The sequence below is a fragment of the Saccopteryx bilineata genome, chromosome 1 (assembly GCF_036850765.1).
Source record: "Saccopteryx bilineata isolate mSacBil1 chromosome 1, mSacBil1_pri_phased_curated, whole genome shotgun sequence".
NCBI lineage: Eukaryota > Metazoa > Chordata > Mammalia > Chiroptera > Emballonuridae > Saccopteryx > Saccopteryx bilineata.
The window spans coordinates 212288749-212312302 of NC_089490.1; the positions used below are offsets into that span (position 1 = coordinate 212288749).

The 23554-nt window shown below is 38.1% G+C and overlaps 1 protein-coding gene across 1 annotated transcript in view; it reads left to right on the forward strand.

The window, feature by feature from the left end:
• Nucleotides 1-23554, forward strand: part of FMN2 (formin 2) — a 410616-nt gene that overhangs the window by 363897 nt on the left and 23165 nt on the right. Inside the window, exon 16 of the mRNA XM_066235150.1 lies at nt 3651-3800. Coding sequence (XP_066091247.1) covers nt 3651-3800 — 150 coding nt within the window. The remainder of the gene's footprint in view (nt 1-3650; nt 3801-23554) is intronic.

The window sequence follows — 23554 nt, forward strand, 5'->3', positions numbered from 1 at the left end:
TGTAGATATTTTTCTACAAGTTTTGATGATTTTAGTATCTTAGTTGGTCTGTGTAGGTGTGAGTATTCAGGGAAATCCCAAAACAGTCTGCTGCTGAACTCTTGTTTTCAGAACTCTGGCTTCTTTTGTTGGTGTTGTAAGCAGTATGTTGGTACTGTTCAATGTTTGTAGTGGAAGAAGAGTGAGGCTTATCTTTTACAGAAAGGGTCATTTGAGAATCGGATTGAAGGATTCTCTGGAGTTGTCTCTTACTGTGACTTCTGAATTTTCTTAGTGTTGTAACTACAGTTCTTTTCACTGCTGGTTCTTGGTGTTCCAGAGTTACTTCAGGAGTCTTAAAGAATAATCTGTAGTAAGGAAGGTCCCAGGTGAGACACTGGCACTCTTCAGTAACCCTGCTTTGCTGTATGGTGGGTAGGACCCTCCTGGTTTTAGATTTATCTAAACGCAATAATTCAGAAAGGATGAAACCTCTCCCTACTCTCTGTCTGCTAAGTGGGTATCTTTCTTGTCTTATAAGTGAGTTCGCTGAGTGCCGACCAATGCTGGAAAAGATTCTAGAACTGAAAATGCCTCTGGGATACAGGGTACCTTGCAAACTTGTAGAAATTACTGTCCTATTTTTTCCTTAGTTATTTTTGAAAAGTGCTTACATTTTATTCTGGGAATGGGGTGATTGAACACAGTTAGGACAGCACTCATGATCTTGAAATCATTCTTTACTGCCCTGTCCCAGTCTTAGGTGACATTTGTTCATTTACTACACCATTTCCAAAGAAATGGTGTGAATATAGGTTCTCTTCATTGAGACTCGTGCTATAAATCAGTTTCACACATGACTTGAAATCAGTTGTAGGACAATTATTAGTCTCACAAATTTATAAAGATTTTCATAACGAGAAATCTTAGTGAAAAAATGCTTTCATCTTGTAAAATTAATACATATATTGCTATTTCAGCTTATAACTCGCAAAGTATTTTTATCTAATCTTCATATCAGCTTTCCCTTGGGACACTTGAATCTATGTAAACACAATAAATTAAAATCAATTGAGCCTGACCAGGTGATGGCGCAGTAGATAGAGTGTCAGACTGGGATGCGGAGGACCCAGTTTCGAAACCCTGAGGTCCAGCTTGAGCGCGGGCTCATCTGGTTTGAGCAAAGCTTACCAGCTTGAGCCCAAGCTCTCTGGCTTGAGCAAGGGGTTACTCGGTCTGCTTAAGGCCCCACAGTCAAGGCACATATGAGAAAGCAATCAATGAACAACTAAGGTGTAGCAACGAAAAAATAATAATTGATGCTTCTCATCTCTCTCTGTTCCTGTCTATCCCTGTCTATTCCTCTCTCTGAGTCTCTCTCTGTCTCAGTAAAAAAAAAAAAAAAATTAATTGAAAATAAAGCTGGCAGAGACTCAGATGAAGAAACTCTCCATAGGCTAAAAGCACAAAATATCTACGGGGTACATGGCCATCTAAGTGTCAACTAATAAATCAGTTACAATTTAGAGAAAAAAATGGGGAAGTAAATATTTATATTTTTGAATATGCAATATATAATAATGTAGTGTAAAATAATATGCAATATAAAATAAATCTGTCTTAGATTAAAACATTCAATAAGCACTGTGAAAAGTTATTATTTATGCCATTGGGCTTCAAAACAATTGGTTATGATGCTCTGGTATACAATGAAAAAACTGAGTCACGGTAATGCTAAGCAGTTTGCTCATACAGCTAGTCAAAGAGTCTGGATTTAATGTCATACATCTCCTCATTCTAAGTTCTACTTTCTTCCCTTTGCACCATGCTACCTTGTGATGGGACTTTCAGAAAGTTCTAAGGTAGCTGAATGAATAAACCAGCTATTACAGTGTAGACAGGATAGCCCAAATGGCCTGGCATGGCATGATCTGTAATAATCAATTTTATAAAGCATAATTACCAGAGAAATGTTGAAAAAGACTAAATAGATAGTCAAAGGATTTCAGACCTCATTTCAGCCATATGGGTCATAAATAGTCTTTGAGCATATAAGGAGAAAGCCTGGGTTTCCCAGGAGGGAAGTATGTGTATACTTTATCAATTTCAATAAAGTATGACCCAGATATGTTTTACACTATTTATGCCCTCTGTAATCTAGTCTCCTGACAGTGCTCGCATTATCAACACATTCTGCAGAAGCATTCTAATGTCATTACCATAGCCATGACATTCACATTCTCACATACCGTATCCACTTCACAGCCCGACTCTTAGGATTAAACAGCACTGATGTGTCACTTTCCTACTAGTCTAACTAGAGAGAAATGTATAATTTCCGCAAGCTATGTGTTTGATCAGATTGATGCTATCATCTCTCCCGCATCTAAGAGCTGGTTTCCCTGGCAACCTTGCTACACAGACAGCTAGAAGGCAAGAGTAGAAATGGAGTGGACTAGCCATGCATAAGTAATGCATAGTCAGGGTGGCTGGGAAGTTTTGATTTTGTGTGTGATACTTGTCTCCTTTACCTTCTGAGCAAATTCACCCTACACGTCTCATTCTTTAATGCCCATCCCAATAAGATATTTTTCTTTTTATTTTTTTCTTGGTTGAGGTTTGGAATCAGCTCTATGACAAGCTAAATACACACACAGATATGTGTCAGTGTTTGTCTATGTGCACACGTGTTTAATCACACAGCACACTGTAGTAAAGTCAAGTTGCCTTAGAAATTTTTACTTGAGAATAAATCAAACTTGAGCATTGTGTGGCTGGCCTCGGGCCAAAACAGCACTGGCCTCAGGCCAAAGTAAGGCCAGCATGGGAAAACATTTACTTTTGCCAAATTCATGAGATATTGTCAAAATTTCACAAGGGTTTATTAGAATGCCACTTCTTTCTGCAGTGACTCCGGCCACACTCTGCCCAAGATCCTTTACCATGACAATATCAGCTTTATTGGCCTAGGCCCTTTTTAAGGCATTGTTCATGGGGATGGAAGACTTCTGTTAAGTCAGAAAACTATTATTTACTACTTGAATGTTCTTTTTCAAACAACCCTTTTGAAACTCTTCTGAGCTTAGTGTAGTTGCAATATGAAGCAGCCTCTGAGTAGTAGCTTCTGAAAACTATCAGTCTGCTGTTACAACGCTGGCTGCCATATTGGTCTCCACTCACTGATTGGAGAATTTGTCAACCTCTCCTGGGACTTTTGCTTCCCCCTATCCCCCAGCAATATAGGAATCCAAACAACATACAGGCAACATAATATATATAATACATATATTAGTTTGGGTGCAAATGACTGATACTTCATTTGTTTAGAGTGTAAAAAGAAAGTATAGACCCACCAGTCTCAATGTGCCCCTACTTGACTTCAAGTTCATTTCTAAAGTATGTTGGACACATAGTGATTATTTTTAAAAACAAAATTAGATCAGGGAGAGTTCTCAGTATATGAAGGCTTTTTATCAATTGCTACTACCTATATCTAAAACTTTAACCTGAAACCTTAAGAGAACTACTGTTGGTGCTTGAAGAGTTTGTGTCCTTTTGGTAATAATAACTGTGCATGAAGGAAACCAGGATTTGGAAGAAGAAAGAATATCCCATATTGGAAAGAAATCATAGCTTTTATGCTCTGTGTGTGTGTTTGTGTGCTCTGACAGCTTTTTGGAGACCACAGCCTATTTCTTCATGAAACCAAAAATTGGAGAGAAGGAGGTGTCCCCAAATGTTTTTTTCAGTATCTGGCATGAATTCAGCTCTGACTTTAAAGACTTTTGGAAGAAGGAGAACAAACTTATTCTACAAGAGAGGTAGGTTGTTTTTTTCATTTGCACAATGGCATTTTAAAACTGGGGTTTTATTAGGTGTGACCCATTAAGATTGCCAATTTTTATAACTTCAGTGAAAAATTCAATGGCCTTCAACCTGGGGCATCAAGTCAAAGAGGGTGCTGAGATTTGGCAAAATTTGGAGTTCGAAGGAAGGAATCAGCGTAGAGGCTGTGATGTTACAGAGAATGGCTGGAGTGGGGGGTTGCCAGGACACTTATCTAGCAAAACAACTTCTGTGATGAGGAAGCAACCCATAAACAGACCATGTGAGAAGAGTCATAACAACCCTGCTGTGGTGATTAAACCCACTCACCTCAAAAGACCAATAGCAAGGACTATAAAGGTAAGAACAAAAAACAGTTGTGTTTTGTTTTATTTTTGCTCAGTTTATGGGATATTGTCAAAATTTCACTGTTTATAGAAAAAATGTCTTCCAGATGTCATCAAGAAACATGATCAATATTGTTTAAAAAGAGCTTTAAAGATTCTTGTAGAATTCTATCATATTTCCTAAAGCAAATCTTTTCAGGAATGAAGGGAAATTTCTCCTCTTCATAATTGAACTCAAGTCTCTGTCACTATGATTATGCAATTCCATAGAGGTGTATTAAATATTAATTCAGGGTGAAAGCTAGTCCTCCAAGACAGTATCCCCAAACAGCTGGATCTAGTAGGAGAATGAAAAGAAAACATAATCTACACTGTAAACCAAACTCTAATATTGAAACCATTTAGTCTACTTTCCAACATCCTTATGTTGACAGTGACTTTGCTTTAGATCTTTAGAAAACTTACATCCTAAGGGGCTTTGCTCATCACACCACCACATTCCACAGTTTTCCACTTATTGTCTTCATTTTGGTCTTGCTTACATACAACCAGGATCATCCACAAGTTTACATTTTTAGTAGATTCTGATGCATTCTTAAATCAGGTTTAAATAATTCCTAAGATTTATGGACTGTGTATACTATACCTGATTTGTGCTAACACATATAATTATTCAGATCCCATAACTTGGTCATAATAGAAACTATGCCTCAGTGAATACAGACAGAAAAAGAGAGCAGCTTGAACAAAAGGAAAACACTTTAAACATCCACTCTAAAGATAATGAGCTTATTCTACTTAAAATGCAATGTTAGAGGTTAATATAAAAGATGATTTTAGTCAACAGTCCATGCAGGTGAGCTAGGAGAAATAACTGCTTAAAAATAAGCGCATTTGAACTGTTGTCTATTTACTTTAGACTTAGCTATCAAATTTTTATCAAGCAAGGCTTGGTCAGTTTAGAAAATTGAAAAAAGAAGACATTTTAAAATCTCGGCACATCACATTTGGTTCATGAACCTTACTGGATATTCACAAGCCTCTTTTTGTCACTAAACTTGTTCTCCTGGAATTGGGCCTGAAACTCAGTCACACTAAGGTGCAAAATCAAAAGATTCACATTTCATCTCCTACAGTTATTTGTGTGATATCTGGGATTAGAGTCTAATGAGGGTAGAAATGGTAAGATATAGGCATTGACAAGATGAGACTGAGGACACTGTAGTGTTGGGGTAGATGTCCTGCAGGTAAGTGAATAACAACAAAAGGCTAACATCCTGTGGTGCTGACCACAGATGTCCTGGGACAAGAACATTGGTAGACACTCTAATCTCTTTTACTACATATGCCAGTACATAAGCTGCTGAGATGTCATCTTGGAAGATATTTTGAAATTGACTGGTTCAGATGCGATCCCCATGAGATAGAGTTGTCTTTCTAGGTAACTTTATAGATAACAATCTAATATACTTTATGCATTTGACATGACCAGAACTTGTTTTTCTTTACTCTCTCAGTGCCTTTTAAAATCAATCAGACCCTTTTTCTGTACTTCATCCTGAGCTGTCATGTCTTAGAAATATACCACAGGCTCTTTGGGTCACACCTGGTGATTTGTCTGTAATTTTGGCCATGTTGTGTATTGGCAAATTGCAAGTGCTTTCCACTGCAGACTTCTCATTTTTCTAAATCATTTGCTTTTAATAAAGGGCTAAAGAGGAACACGTGGAAGGTGAGAGTACTTGTTTGCCCTTTGACTTCTGAAATGTATTGCGTCTCTTGGTAAATAGTCTGCTTTTTCCAAAAAAAGAAAAAGAAAAAAAAAGACTGTGGGTCTGAACTGTTTGTAGCAAAACTTTGTCCTTCTTTTTAGTGCAGGCCCAGCAACATAATTTCCCAGAAACAGAGCAAAAAGAAAGTGCTAGGCCCTTTGGTTAAAAATTGTTAACAACTTCAAGATGGTAAATTGTTAAACCACATGTAAAGCCCTTCTTGGGCTCTGACCACACAAATGCAAGTCCATGAAGCTAGCCTTGCCTTAGAGTGAGCTCTGTATCATATTTTCTGTAGCACAATGGAAGGGAGGGCATGTCAGGATGCTTTGAGTACATTGATAAGGAATAGGAGTGTGGTAAGTTAAGGGAGTGAAATCTCTAGGACCATTACTATCAGTGTGAGTAGACCTCAAGTAGAAATATAGATGCTTAAAATGGGGATGTTTCCCAGAGTACTTGATCCCTTCTCTGTATTCTTATAATATTTATTACCTGCATCTTGTGTTTAGTAGTAGTTATTCCTGTATTGCCTAATGATATGTCTGTTTTTATTTTATACCTTGACTTTTTCTTGTTTGATATTTGCATTGACTTCTAGTATCATCCCTGTTGCACTAAGCCACAGTGCCTTTCCCTTCTTATCATCTCTATAAAAATGATTTGACATGTAACATTGTATTTGACACAGATGTAGAAATAAGAGCTTAGACTTGTAAATTAATGAATGTGTTTCCTTGCTTGACTTAAATTTATCATTAAATTATTATTACACATAATAGTAATAAAAACCCTACTTCAAATACCATATGCAAAAAGACTTCATTTATTTAGACAGTCCAATTACATGAAGACACGAGGGAACTTGATTGTGGACTTCCTGAATACAGAATTCTAACTGTTGGTCAAGTGTATCTCTACCTCTCTTTTTTACTATCTATCTTTTTTAAATGTCCTTGCTCCTCCTCCTCCTCCTCCACTCTTTTCTCTTCTCTTCTCTTTCTTTTTCTCTCTATCCCCTCCCTACTCTCCTCTGTGGTGTAGCGTCATTGCCAAGCCAGGCTGTTTTTTTAAAGGTGGACCCTTGGCCATTGGTCACAGCTATGGCTTACCTTCTTGCAACCCAGAAGGACAGAACATGGTCTACCACCTAGCAGATGCCTAGGAATAACTCCAGATGAGTCATACCCACCTTTGGATTTATAGTGGCATGAGGCACAGAGTACCATGATTAGCTGAGCAGTGCATACACCCAATTCTGCAGCCAGAGAGCCAGAAAGGACAGTTGTTGTGACTGACAGTTCCCTTCAAGCAGTATCATTGGAGTTAGGGAAGAGCATTTTCCCATAAAAAGTAAACAATCATCTACTACCGGTAATTTATTAAGCCTCTAAAAATAACCTGATGGTTTAATGGTGTGACTAAATTTTCATTTCTTATCAAGTTTTCCTTGTTCTAGTTTGGAATTTACAAATTGAAATAATGTATTTAAGGTTTTAAGTATTGCACACACAGATTTTCCTTTTCCTATTATTTCTAACTATAGACTAGTAGTAGCATATTTTTCTGGCTTTGTTATAATAACTTATATGGTCTAGTAGATATATTCCTTGAAAGGGTGAATTTCACATCCATGTTGAAAGGCATGCTATTTTTCTAATCGATGTGGTTTGGAAAATATAAAGGTTAAATTAGGTTCTCCACTCACCAGCTAAAATAATGAAAAATCATACTTCTTAACCTGCAAAACGCAGATGACAACACCTATCTTGCAGTGTTATTTCTAGAGTAAAAGCAGTATCTATATGCTAGCTGCTCAGTAGCTGTTTTTCCATCATTTAAAAGAAATGATTTCCTGATCATGACTAACTTACTACCTACAAGGTGATATAACATTAATAAGGCATGTTAAGTATCTTAGGAACACATTCTGCAAATACAAGATATGACTGTAATCCAGTTACTTTCTTGGTTAGGCAAAATGGCTTAATTCTGATTCTGAGAATAAACTATTGTTTGAAAATGTTAATGTGGGCTACCTCTCCATTGTTTTTATGATGCTATACTAAGGCACTCCTGTTTGATGCTTCAGACAGCTAACCCCTTGATTTTGTCATGAGTCAGAAAAAAAAAGTTTATTTCATATATTTTGAACTAGGCATATAAAATTGTCCATAAGAAATCCTTCTCTAAAATTAAATATAGACTTTATCACTGAGAAATACAGAATATATGGAGAGTGACGTCACGGAAATGGCGCCGTGAGCAGCGCGTCCGACAGCTCTCCCCTAAATCACAACAAATTTATCAACTAGAAACAGAAAAATTTATCCTCGGAGCATTCCGGAGTTCCACACAAACTGATAGCGAAAGGACTGTTATCACTTGAATCTGAGAGACGAGGGTGTGGAGGAATCGACCCCAGGGACGTTCTTTCAAACCGCAAGGAAGTGCGCCTGTGGTGAGTCAGCCCATATACTTGGGAACCGCGAGTCCCCGCGAGCCGCCGCCGCGAGCGGCCGCCACGAGAAGCCTCCGCGAGCCGCCGGGAGCAGGCGCACGCGCGCCCGGTTCGGTTGAGCACCGCTGACATTCCCAACGGCCCGCACACTGCGAGTGGGGGTCGCCGGCCACCGGTGCCCGGAGCGCCCCATTCGCGCGCGTGCCTTGGGCATTCCACGCGCCCAGGGCGCCCTGCTGGCCCGCACACCCAGGGGGCTCCATTATCCTGCGCCTGGTGCGGTCCAGCCGCCAGCGCCAGCGGCGGGGCGAGCGGGAGAGGCTTGGGAGATTCTCTCCGTGGGCGGGGCACCTCACCCAGCCATTCAAGCTAACAATCAAGCGTTGGGGGAGGGGCGCGCGCAGGCAGCCTAAAATACCTTCGGAAGCACAGCTGCGACCCAATCACTGAAATTAGCTTAACCCATAAAATCTGCGCACCCTCGGTTCTAATTGATAAGATCTCTCTCAGTTCAGCGATCCAAGACAAGAGGCGTGATATTTTTTAGTGCCTCTCGCTAAAGGGGCGGGGGCAACTTCTGATTGATAGAGCCTCCATATTCAGGGATAAACGCTAACAAGAAGGACTTGGCAGATAATAAGGTCTATACTACACTAGTCGTAAGCAGAGACTAGTGCCTCTTCTTCCCTGCAAAAACAGGCTACAAAGTGTGGAAAGCCTGGGTTGAGAGGTCCAACTAAATGATAGGCGCTGAACAGTCACCTTGACAACAATTGACTCCCACCCCCGCCTGATTACACTGGAGGCCCTGACTCTCAGAGCCTTTCCCAAAGCCTTGCACTGAGTGGGGATAGAGTGGGGATTTCCTAGCTCTTTGAGCCTCTTACTCCCCAGGCAGAAGCAGTTGCAGCCTTATAGCTGGATCACCAGGCTGCTAATTCAGAAAGGGGGGACTAGGAGAGAGAATCCAGGAAAGCAAACTCTCTCATCGTTGGACCCTGCAAACGCCAACAAGCCTTTACTTCCAGCAAGACTAAAGCCAATTATATGACATTGCCATAGAATCCCATCAACTGCAAATCCCTACCTAAGAGTGACACAGGGGCAGAGCCTGGGGTACAGAGTCACCGACCAGGAAGAGGGAGAGAAAAGAAAAAGGAAGAAGTTAACCTCTCAAAATCAAGAAAAACCCACAGACTTTACAACTTGATCCACTAATTTTTTGTTGTTGTTGTTGTTGTTTGTTTCTTCTATCTTTTTGCCTTTATTTCCTCCACCTCGGTCCTTCTATTCTCTGCCCATCTTATGCTTCCCCTTTCTTGAACTACACTACCAATGAGTGTTGCATTTTATTTTTCTTCTTCATCCTCACCCTCCTTTAAGGTTATACTCCAAAACACTTAACTCTCACTCTCTCCTCTTTTGTTTTGTTTTTTTTTTTTGTCTTGCTTTATTTTGTTTTTTTCTCTTCCTATTTTATTTCTTCCTTCGTTTTTCTTTTTCTTATTTTTTCCTTTCTATTCGTTTTTTCTTTTCTCATTTTACTTTCCTCCTATATAATCCTCAATCACAAACAAATTAGTTAATTTGGGACTCAAGGCTTTTTTTTGGCTTTATTTCTTTTTTTTTGCTTTTGTTTTTATTTATTTTTTCGTGTTTGTTTATTTTTGTGGCATTTTGGGTCCTCCCAACCCAAGGTCTCCATTGTATTTAGTCTTCGCTCCACTTAATACAACAGATTTTTACTTATTATTTTTATTTTTTCTTCTTTATTATTCTTTTTTGGTCCTTTTTTCTGGTTCCCTCTTATCCCTCTCATTATATCTCTTAGTTGACCATCACTTACAAGCAAATCATCTTATGCTTGTCTAAGATTTTCTTCCTTTTTTTTTTTTTTTTTGCATTTAGTAGGTCCCTACTCCCTTTTTTTGCCCCTTGAACTCTTCACCCCAAATCAGGCCCTGCATTATAGGCACGATATTTCCCTGAGGAGGGGAGAGGAGGGAAAGAGAAGAGAGAAAAAAAGGGGGAAATAATAAATTATTACTATTTTTTTTTTGTGGGGTGTTTTACCTTTTTTTTTTTTTTTTTACTTTTTACTCTTTATTAATTCTAATTAGTGCTATCAATAAGACCACCCTCAGATGCCGATAAGAAAGAGGAAATCGAATATTATGGATACAAAAGAAAGAGACGTAACACAAATAGATGTGGAAAAATCTATGGAGAAAAGACTTAACATATTGGAAGCCTTGGAGCTAAATGACAGAGAATTTAAAATAGAAATCTTAAAAATACTCAGAGATATACAAGAAAACACAGAAAGGCAATATAGGGAGATCAGAAAACAACTCAATGAACACAAAGAATATATTACCAAGGAAATTGAAACTATAAAAACAAATCAAACAGAAATGAAAAACTCAATTCACGAGCTGAAAAACAAGGTAACAAGCTTAGCTAACAGAACAGCCCAGATTGAAGATAGGATTAGTGAAATAGAAGACAAACAACTTGAGGCACAACAGAGAGAAGAAGAAAGAGACTCAAAAATAATAAAAAACGAGAAAGCCCTACAGGAATTATCTGACTCCATCAGAAAGAATAACATAAGAATAATAGGTATATCAGAGGGAGAAGAGAAAGAAAATGGAATGGAGAATATACTCAAACAAATAATAGACGAGAACTTCCCAAGCCTGTGGAAAGAACTAAAGCCTCAAATTCAAGAAGCAAACAGAACTCCAAGTTTTCTTAACCCCAACAAACCTACTCCAAGGCACATCATAATAAAGATGACACAAACCAATGACAAAGAAAAAATTCTCAAGGCAGCCAGGGAAAAGAAGAGTACAACATATAAAGGAAGGCCTATTAGATTATCATCAGATTTCTCAGCAGAAACTCTACAGGCTAGAAGAGAGTGGACCCCAATATTTAAAGCCCTGAAAGAGAGGAACTTTCAGCCAAGAATACTATACCCATCAAAGCTATCCTTCAAGTATGAAGGAGATAGAAAAACATTCACAAATACAGAAAAGATGAGAGAATTTATCAACAGAAAGCCCCCACTCCAGGAAATACTAAAGGGGGTATTCCAACCAGATTCAAAGAACAAAAGAAAACAACACCACAAGTAACAGCTCCACCAAAAACACAATAAAACCAAACTTAAACTGTGACAACAAAGGAAAAAAAGGGGGGAGAGGATGGAGATTAACAGTGGCAAAGGATGATGAAGTGCAGAAATACTTATAAGATAGGGTACTACAATGAATATGGTAGGTACCCTTTTCATTACTTAATGGTAACCACCCTTGAAAAAACCACCACAAAAACACTTGACTTAAAAAAGGTAGCAACAGAGGAAAGAAGTATGGAACACAAACAAACAAAAACAAATGATAGAAAAACAAAAGAGAAGAATCAAACTAGATACAAAACTAACAGAAAGCAATTTATAAAATGGCAGTAGGGAACCCACAAGTGTCAATAATTACACTAAATGTAAATGGATTAAACTTACCAATAAAAAGACACAGAGTAGCAGAATGGATTAAAAAAGAAAATCCAACTATATGCTGCCTACAAGAAACACATCTAAGCAACAAGGATAAAAACAAATTCAAAGTGAAAGGCTGGAAAACAATACTCCAAGCAAACAACACCCAAAAAAAAGCAGGCGTAGCAATACTCATATCTAATAATGCTGACTACAAGACAGAAAAAGTACTCAGAGACAAAAATGATCATTTCATAATGATTAAGGGGAAGTTGAATCAAGAAGACATAACAATCCTTAATATATATGCACCAAACCAAGGAGCACCAAAATATATAAGACAGCTACTTATTGACCTTAAAACAAAAACTAACAAAAATACAATCATACTTGGAGACCTCAATACACCGCTGACGGCTCTAGATCGGTCATCCAAACAGAGAATCAATAAAGATATAGTGGCCTTAAACGAAATACTAGAACACCTGGATATGATAGACATCTACAGGACACTTCATCCCAAAGCGACAGAGTATACATTTTTCTCTAGTGTACATGGAACATTCTCAAGAATTGACCATATGTTGGGCCACAAAGACAATATCAGCAAATTTAGAAAAATTGAAATTGTACCAAGCATATTTTCTGATCATAAAGCCTTGAAACTAGAATTCAACTGCAAAAAAGAGGGGGAAAAACCCACAAAAATGTGGAAACTAAACAACATACTTCTAAAAAATGAATGGGTCAAAGAAGAAATAAGCGCAGAAATCAAAAGATATATACAGACAAATGAAAATGAAAATACGACATATCAGAATCTCTGGGATGCAGCAAAAGCAGTAATAAGAGGAAAGTTCATATCACTTCAGGCCTATATGAACAAACAAGAGAGAGCCGAAGTAAACCACTTAACTTCACACCTTAAGGAACTAGAAAAAGAAGAACAAAGACAACCCAAAACCAGCCGAAGAAAGGAGATAATAAAAATCAGAGCAGAAATAAATGAAATAGAGAACAGAAAAACTATAGAAAAAATCAATAAAACAAGGAGCTGGTTCTTTGAAAAGATCAACAAAATTGACAAACCCTTGGCAAGACTCACCAAGGAAAAAAGACACAGGACTCAAATAAATAAAATCCAAAATGAAAGAGGAGAGATCACCACAGACATCATAGATATACAAAGAATTATTGTAGAATACTATGAAAAATTATATGCCACCAAATACAACAATCTAGAAGAAATGGATAAATCCCTAGAACAATACAACCTTCCTAGACTGAGTCATGAAGAAACAGAAAGCCTAAACAGACCAATCAGCAGGGAGGAAATAGAAAAAACTATTAAAAATCTCCCCAAAAATAAAAGTCCAGGCCCAGACGGTTATACTAGTGAATTCTATCAAACATTCAAAGAAGACTTGGTTCCTATTCTACTCAAAGTCTTCCAAAAAATTGAAGAAGAAGCAATACTTCCAAACACATTTTATGAGGCCAACATAACCCTCATACCAAAACCTGGCAAGGAAGGCACAAAGAAAGAAAACTACAGACCAATATCTCTAATGAATACAGATGCTAAAATACTAAACAAAATACTAGCAAACCGAATACAACAACATATTAAAAAAATAATACATCATGATCAAGTGGGATTCATCCCAGAATCTCAAGGATGGTTCAACATATGCAAAACGGTTAACGTAATACACCATATCAACAAAACGAAGAACAAAAACCACATGATCTTATCAATAGATGCAGAAAAGGCTTTTGATAAAATACAACACAATTTTATGTTTAAGACTCTCAACAAAATGGGTATAGAAGGAAAATATCTCAACATGATAAAGGCCATATATGATAAACCATCAGCCAACATCCTATTAAACGGCATAAAACTGAGGACTTTCTACCTTAAATCAGGAACAAGACAGGGTTGTCCACTCTCTCCACTCTTATTCAACGTGGTGCTAGAAGTTCTGGCCAGAGCAATCAGACAAGACAAAGAAATAAAAGGCATCCATATCAGAAAAGAAGAAGTAAAGCTATCACTTTTTACTGATGATATGATCCTATACATCGAAAACCCGAAGGACTCCACAAAAAGATTATTAGAAACAATAAACCAATACAGTAAGGTCGCAGGATACAAAATTAACATACAAAAGTCCATAGCCTTTCTATATGCCAACAATGAAATATTAGAAAACGAACTCAAAAAAATAATCCCCTTCACGATTGCAACAACAAAAAAAAAATACCTAGGAATAAACATAACAAAGAACGTAAAGGACCTATATAATGAAAATTACAAAGCATTGTTAAGGGAAATCGAAAAAGATACAATGAGATGGAAAAATATTCCTTGTTCTTGGATAGGAAGAATAAATATAATCAAAATGGCCATATTACCCAAAGCAATATACAAATTTAATGCAATTCCCATCAAAATTCCTATGAGATTTTTTAAAGAAATGGAACAAAAAATCATCAGATTTATATGGAACTATAAAAAACCCCGAATAGCCAAAACAATCCTAAGGAAAAAGAATGAAGCTGGGGGCATTACAATACCTGACTTTAAACTATATTATAGGGCCATGATAATCAAAACAGCATGGTATTGGCAAAAAAATAGACACTCAGACCAATGGAACAGAATAGAAAGCCCAGAAATAAAACCACATATATATGGTCAAATAATCTTTGATAAAGGGGCCAACAACACACAATGGAGAAAAGAAAGCCTCTTCAACAAATGGTGTTGGGAAAACTGGAAAGCCACATTCAAAAGAATGAAACTCGACTACAGCCTGTCCCCATGTACTAAAATTAATTCAAAATGGATCAAAGACCTAAATATAAGACCTGAAACAATAAGGTACATAGAAGAAGACATAGGTACTAAAATCATGGACCTGGGTTTTAAAGAACATTTTATGAACTTGACTCCAATGGCAAGAGAAGTGAAGGCAAAGATAAATGAATGGGACTACATCAGAATTAAAGTTTTTGCTCAGCAAGAGAAACTGATATCAAAATAAACAGACAGCCAACTATATGGGAACTGATATTTTCAAACGACAGCTCAGATAAGGGCCTAATATCCAAAATTTACAAAGAACTCATAAAACTCAACAACAAACAAACAAACAATCCAATAAAAAAATGGGAAGAGGACATGAACAGATACTTCTCCCAGGAAGAGATACAAATGGCCAACAGATATATGAAAAGATGCTCAGCTTCATTAGTTATTAGAGAAATGCAAATCAAAACTACAATGAGATACCACCTCACTCCTGTTAGATTAGCTATTATCAACAAGACGGGTAATAGCAAATGTTGGAGAAGCTGTGGAGAAAAAGGAACCCTCATTCACTGTTGGTGGGACTGTAAAGTAGTACAACCATTATGGAGGAAAGTATGGTGGTTCCTCAAAAAACTACAAATAGAACTACCTTATGACCCAGCAATCCCTCTACTGGGTATATACCCCCAAACCTCAGAAACATTGATACGTGAAGACACATGTAGCCCCATGTTCATTGCAGCACTGTTCACAGTGGCCAAGACATGGAAACAACCAAAAAGCCCTTCAATAGAAGACTGGATAAAGAAGATGTGGCACATATACACTATGGAATACTACTCAGCCATAAGAAATGATGACATTGGATCATTTACAGCAAAATGGTGGGATCTTGATAACATTATAAGGAGTGAAATAAGTAAATCAGAAAAAAACAAGAACTACATGATTCCATACATTGGTGGAACATAAAAATGAGACTAAGAGACATGGACAAGAGTGTGGTGGTTACCAAGGGTGGGGGGGAGGGAGGACATGGGAGGGAGGGACGGAGAGAGTTAGGGGGAGGGCGAGGGGCACAGAGAACTAGATAGAGGGTGACGGAGGACAATCTGACTTTGGGCGAGGGGTTTGCAAAATAATTTGATGACAAAATAACCTAGACATGTTTTCTTTGAATATATGTACCCTGATTTATTAATGTCATCCCATTACCATTAATAAAAATTTATTAAAAAAAAAAAAAAGTAAAAAAAAAAAAAACAGAATATATGGAAAATTATTTTAAAAAAAATTCAGCTTGATTCTGTCCATATGATGGGGGGGGGTGTGAATAAACTAACATCTACTCTGCAAGCATGGAAGGAAATGAACCAGCCTCCTCTCTCACTTTTAGGAAGACATTAGCATTAGTGTCATCCAGCCACTAACAAGGCCCTGTGGACTTATGACAACAAAAGCTGTATCACTTAAAGGAAAAAAACCACAGATTGATTGGTAATACATGTGCTTTTTGATCCTGATGAAGGGATTATGGCCCCTGGAGAAGACAGTGGGGAGCCCCAATGGCTCCCTTCTCATTTTTGCTTTATTATAAGCTGAACTCAGCTTGCAGGCAGAGCCCTCAGCTGTGTAACTGCATAGAGTTATGGGTGATTGTATTCTCCTTCTGTGTTGAGTTGTTACTGGACACAAGAGACACTCAAGTCTGTTTGATGGAGGTTCTGTCTTCTTTGAGTCCAGCACTGGTGGGGTATCATGTGCAGTGGGAGAAGTTGGAGCTAGAGAATGAATTCTGCCCAAAGGACTTTTGACCAGGAACTTGGAGTTGGAAGGTGATTTTTACGGGCAGTCCAGAGAGATACAAATGGATATTCTAGCCAAGAATATTGGGCTCTGGCAACAGGGATTCAAGCCCCATGGTATGTAGTGTGGTCTACCATGATTTTATTTTTCATTGGCTTAAGACATTTTAATTTAATAGATCAATTGTGACATTACTAAGGGTTATGTTTAAAGTGATGTCTAACTTAATTTACTGGTTTATTTTACTTTGAGACAGGTAGTCTTTGATGAACCAGGAGAAAGGATAGCTGCCCCTCTATTTAATTGCACAAACATGTGGCAATCAAGTCTGGTTTCAGCCCAGCTGGCATCTGTAATTAGAGGAAAAGAATTTGAATGCTTGGCCTTAGAAGCATAGGCATTAAATTGGAGAGCGCCCTGTCTTGTTAACATTTCCATTGCCAAAATTTGTATTCAAGTGAGCTCTATATTCAGATTGAAGTAGGATGTTATCAGAGTAAAAGGTAGTGACAATTTTCAAAACAATTGAAAATAAATCTGAAGACTGGAGATAAGGGAAGAAGGTAAGAAGGTTTATGATTATGTGATAATATGTTTGTTGGGTACCTAAGTGAGGGATTTTCTTGTATACTGCTACTTAGCTCTGTTGCATTGCATCAATAAATGAAGTTGGCCAACTATATACTTCTTTAATTCAGGCATCAATTTCTAGAAAAATGACCCATAAAGAAATTCTTTTCCTAGTTCTAACTTCCTATAGCTAAATCTTTGGCAAGACAGTTGACCAGCAAGATGGAATAGTGAGTGGCTAATGGAGCCTGAGAATGTGAAAGGAAAGTGATCTACATTCATTAAAGGAGTAATTAATATGCATTAAGGCATAATAAGTACTTATTTATTAAGTCATTCAACAATTATGGGCCCTGGTCAGGTAGCTCAGTTGGTTAGAACGTCATCGTGATGTGTCAAGGTTGCAAATTCGATTCCCCATCAGAGCACATACAAGAAACAGCCAATGAATGCATAAGTAAGTGGAACAACAAATCAATGTTTCTCTCCCTCTTTTTCTCTTCCTTCCTCTCTCTCTAAAATCAATCAATACAAAAGTTAAAAACAATTATTAATGCCCTACTGTGTTGCCAAGCAAGTTTCCTGGTCATGTGATCATACCCTTTAGTGAAAGAAGCAGACAATAAAGAAGTAAACAAACACTTTTTTTTTTGTATTTTGCTGAAGTGAGAAGCAGGGAGGCAGAGAGACAGACTCCCACATGTGCCCAACCAGGATGCACCCGACATGCCCAGTTGGGGGCGATGCTCTGCCCATCTGGGGCATTGTTGCCGGAGCCATTCTAGTACCTGAGGTGGAGGCCATGGAGCCATCCTCAGTGCCCAGGCCAACTTAGCTCCAATGGAGCCTTGGATACAAGAGGGGAAGAGAAAGACAGAGACAAAGGCAAGGGGTAAGGGTGGAAAAGCAGATGGGTACTTCTCCTGTGTGTCCTGGCCAGGAATTGAACCTAGGACTTCCACACAGTGGGCCAATGCTCTACCGCTGAGCCATTCGGCCAGGGCCTAAACAAACACATTTTTAAAATATGAGTTGAAATTAGTACTATGACAAAAATAAACTGACTATTTTTGCAGAGGAGAAAGCATAAGAGGTTAATTTATAAAGTGTGTGGTCAGAGAAGGGCTTTCTGAAGAGGTGACATTTACGTTGACATGTAAAGAATTCAAAGGAGCAAGTGGTGAGGGACCAACATGATGCAACGAGCCTGACTGGTAAAGACGTAGGAAGCTCAAGACAACATGACAGAAAAGATTAGTGTGCTCCAGGGAAGATTATGGTCATGTGATAAATTTTATGAAATTGGGGCCTGATCATTCAAGCCCTTGTAGGTCATGGCAAGAAATTAATTTTTATTGTGAATGCAATAGAAAGTCATCAAGGTTTTAGGGTTTTTTTTGTTTTTTTAAGGGGCTTTAGTGAGAGAGAGAGACAGAGAGAGAGAGAGGTGGGGAGAGACAGGGACAAACAGGAAGGGAGAGAGATAAGAAGCATCAACTCATAGTTGCAGCACTTTAGTTCATTGATTTTTTTTCTCGTATGTGCCTTGACCAGGGGGCTCCAGCTGAGCCAGTGACCCCTTGGTCAAGCCAATGACCTTAAGCCAGTGACCATGGAGTCATGTCTATGATCCCACGCTCAAGCTGGTGGCCCCACACTCAAGCCAGATAAAGCCTGGGCTCAATCCAGCAACCTTGGGGTTTCAAACCTGTGTCCTCAGCATCCAGGTCAATGTTCTACCCACTGCACTACCACCTCATCAGGTGTGAAAGGTTGTTTGTTTGTTTTTTTAAGGGAAATAACCTAAGGTGATTTATGTAATGAAAAGATGGTTGGCCTACATGAGTAGTACATTGGACAGTGGTATTGAAAACTTGTTAGGAACTTACTGTGGTGACCTAAGTGAAAGATGTAAAGAGGAGGCACCAGAGGTGACAGGAATGGTGTGTTGGATATACACTTGAAGGTAGACCTACAGAAATTGGCTTTTCACAGTTTCCTGAATGGAGCAGTTTTGGAGGTCAGAAAATTCTAAGTCTGAGCTCAGATATTGACAAGTTTATGTTAACCAGCATATTATATCAAGAAAACAAACTTCCCTTTTCTTCTCCTAAAATGATTTACAAAAAAGCTCAGTTAAAAGAAATATCTGAAACCCTGGATAGCAGGAAATTCACTTTCTAAAAGTTAGTACTCCAAGAATGATATAAAATCCTAAAGTGAAGATTAGATAGAAAAGGTCTTTGCATTTGCGCCATGTTCTAAGAGATGTTTTTTAAATTTTGGAAGATCCTGTTCAAAAGCTTCATGTTCAAAAATGGAGAACCTTACCTTTAGAGGTTCTGGTTCAGGCTCTCCAAAGAGACTCTGGACCCAGACCCAAGAAAATAGCTAGTCCAAAGATATTTTTGCTTTGAAAAGGATTTAAACACTTATACAGCCTATTGAGTTTGTAGAGGCTTATAAATTTATCTGAGCAATTATTTATCTCCCTTCAGCATTTACTGAAAATTTGTTTTGATGTCTTAGAAACATTTTTAGTAAAACTATATATCTTGTATCAAAATGTATGTCATGGAATAAAAGTATTTAAAATTAACCATTGCTAAATGATATATAGCATTATGGGCTGCAAAAAAGATCCTATACAAGCTGTTCTTTCATAAGCAAGATGTTTCTTTTAAGTGGTTAAGTTAGGTTTCTTTAGAATAAGATCAAATAACAAATTTAATCATAAAATAGTGATGATTATCATCTGCCAAGGAGGAGGCCAGATCAGTCCAATTTGTATAATGTTAGATTAATAAATTTTTAGGTTTCTGTGGAATTCTGCTGGAGCCTGAATTTTTGAGATAGTGAAAAAATATACCAAGTTAAAAGCTCCCCACAGTTTATTTCCATCTCAGAGTCTCCATGCCAACTCTAACCTCTTTGGGCAGAGGCATTGCACCAGCAGTGAGTTCTTTCTCCTATTTGCTTTGGGATTCTGCTCCCAAGTGGGAGAGAAACTTTAGTGAAATAGAAAATGTTTTTTTACACATTTAAAAAATTGGGATCCTAAGTGACAGCAAACATTAGACTGAGACATGTTGGTAGTTATTATATTTGACAAAAAGCAATTAGCTCACTTGGGTTTGCCTACTTAAGTCTGGTTAAGATTTAGAAGCCACTGTGATAAGGCATCATACTCAATTTTGAAACAGATCGTTTGTGAAAGCATGTGCTGAATATGTATGGTGGTGGAGGCTGGGGGTATGTGCAGGGAACCAAGAATGGAGAGCCATACTACGGCACGTTAACAATGTGTATTTAATACGGAACACAGAGAGAGTCAGGTAATATTGGCGTGTCTTGGGTGGAGATTAGGGAATAGACCTAAGAAATTAAATAGAATGACCAATAAGCACCTGAAAAGATGCTTTGCATCATTAGCCACTACATAAATGCAAATCCAAACCGCAATGAGATATACTACACACCCACCAGGATGGGCGTATAGTCATGCACTGCTTAATGGTGGGCGTATGTTCTGAGAAATGTGTTGTTAAGTTATTCATTCCATGTGATGTGCAAACATCAAAGAATACATTTACAAACCATTTATACTTACAGATGGTCTAGCCTACCACACATCTATGCTGTATGGCATAGCCTGTTGATCCAAGGGTGCAGTCCTATGCAGCATGCCACTGTGCAAAACAACTTGAGATTAAATCAAGCACGAGAGAAAATGATGCAGTCAAGAGACGGTAAACACAAGGTGGTGAAGCTGTTTCCCATGTAATACAACATCCTATTTATAGCAAACTTTTTTTATAAGAAGAGAGAACACACTATAAAATAACAAGAAGTATAGTACATTAAATACATGGACCAGTGATATAATTGTTTATTATCAGTATCAAGTTTTATGCACAGTATGTATTGTGTGTGCTGTACTTTCCTGCAACGGGCAGTGCAGTGGGTTTTTTACACCTGTAGTACCACACACACGTCAGCGAGGTACTGGGCTACTATGTCAGCAGGTGAGAAGAACTTTCAGCCCTATTAATAATCTCATAGTACTACCATCGTAGGTGGGGTCTGTCGTTAACCGAAACATCGTATGTGCTACATGACTGGTAAAAAAGACAGACAATAACAAGTGTAGGGGACAGGAGGAGACTGAGTGGTACTCTCATGCTGCCATTGGGAATGCAGAATAGTGCAGCCACTTTGCAAAACAGGCAGAGATTTCCCCAAAAATTTAAACCTAAAGTTACTAAGACACCCCACAATCCCCCCTAAGGTATGTACAGAAGAGAAGGGAAAACATATGTCTACACAAAACACTTTTACACATGTTCATAGCAGCATTATTCATGATAGCCAAAAAATGGAAACAATTGAAATGTCTATCACATGACTGGATAAGTGAAATAGGGCATATTTATACAATGGAAAAGTATTTGGTAATGGAAAGGAGTACAATGCTGATGTATACTGTAACAGGAATGAACCTTAAAAGTATTACGCTAAGGGAGAAAGAAGACTCACAAAACACTATATAGTGTATGATTTGATTTATATGAATGTCCAGAACTGGCAAATACAGAGATAGGCAAAAGTAGATTTACAGTTGTTTGTGTAGAAAGATATATATCACAAAATAAATAACAATACAAGCAGAAACCCTGTGCTTCACATATTCACCACTAGAAACCTACTTTTGCCCAGCCCTGTCTATAGAATTCAAAAGTAGATTAGCCTTTGTCAGGGAGTTGAGGAAAAGGAATAAGGGGTGACTACTAATGAAGTTTCTTTTGAGAAGTATGAAATGTTCTAAAATTAAATTGTTGCACAACCCTGTGATGCTATTAAGACATACACACCCAATTAAATTGTCCACTTCAAATGGGTATATTTTATAGTATGTGAATGATATCTCAATAAAGCTATTTTTTTAAAAAAAAATAAGTAAGTAGAATTGCCACGTTAGGGTTCTAAACATAAAGACCACAATTGAATGCACTGACCACTGTTAGTGATCTGTTTATATTGTCTGTGGCTTTGAGATTCTACATTGGCTCCTTGTGTTCCTGCCTGGCACAGTCCTGATCATTTCCCCTGTGCCCAGATAGTTCTGGACTTACTCAAGCAAAGCAAATCTCTTAATGACTAACATGAGTATTAGCTAACTCAAAATTTGAGAGATAAAACTACTGGCAGAAACTGTAGGGGAAAGAATCACATTCATTCCAAAACCAAAAAGATCTCCATCAATTTAGGTAATTGGTTCATTCGAATAGCTTGACTCTGTAGTGGTGAAATGTCCAGGGCTTTCCCTGTGTAAACTGATTTCAGGAAAGCATAAGCCATGTTAAAAATGCTATAAAACTATTTCAAAAGAAACATTTTTCAAATCTAATTTCCATAGCGGAAGTCAGATCATCCAAATTTTCTTACTTTGTATTTCTAGTGGAGAAGAGAAAAGTGCTTAGAAAAAAAAAAAGAGTGAAAATGATAATGGTTTAAATAAATAAAAATAGAAGGTGTTGCAATCCACATCTCTTCTTTGCCTTCCTGAGTCCTCTCTCAGGACCTTACTCCACAGGATCCCCAGTCGCTACTTCTGCTCATCATAAACAGTCAGATTTAGAAACTTGAAATATGGTCATGAGAGGAATTTTGAGCCCATGGAAAGAAGGCATTTTTTTTCTTTTTTGAAGAAAACTCAAGAAAGAATATGGATAGACTTTTTTTTTTTTTGTATTTTTCTGAAGTTGGAAACGGGGAGGCAGTCAGACAGACTCCTGCATGCACCCAACCAGGATTCACCCGGCATGCTCACCAGGGGGCGATGCTCTGCCCATCTGAGGCATTGCTCTGTTGCAACCAGAGCCATTCTAGCGCCTGAGGCAGAGGCCAAGGAGCCATCCTCAATGCCCGGGCCAACTTTGCTCCAATAGAGCCTTGACTCTGGGAGGGGAAGAGAGAGACAGAAAAGAAGGAGAGGGGGAGGAGTGGAGAAGCAGATGAGCGCTTCTCCTGTGTGCCCTGGCCGGGAATCGAACCCGGGACTCCTGCATGCCAGGCTGACGCTCTACCACTGAGCCAACCGGCCAGGGCCTGGATAGACTTTTTATATAGAACCTCCTAGTGTGTAATAAGATTAACTCAATAAAGGTTGGCCATGCTGATATTCAGGAACTGGCTGGAGAATTGCTTTGTGGTCTTAGATACTGAATGCTAGTGAATTCAAGTGTCCATCAGTTGAACAACCATCATGGCAAGTTAGTATCCTAACTAACTTGGGTCTTTTGGCTTCTATGGAAAACTGTTGTTTACAGTTTGTGTCTCCTTCATATGACCTTGAAATTATTGTCATCTTTATTACTTAAATTACATATGCATAATTTTTCTTACATGCATATTATAAAATTCACTTTAAATTCTAATGCTCTTAGAGTTTTAGGGGCTATCATTTTGCAATTT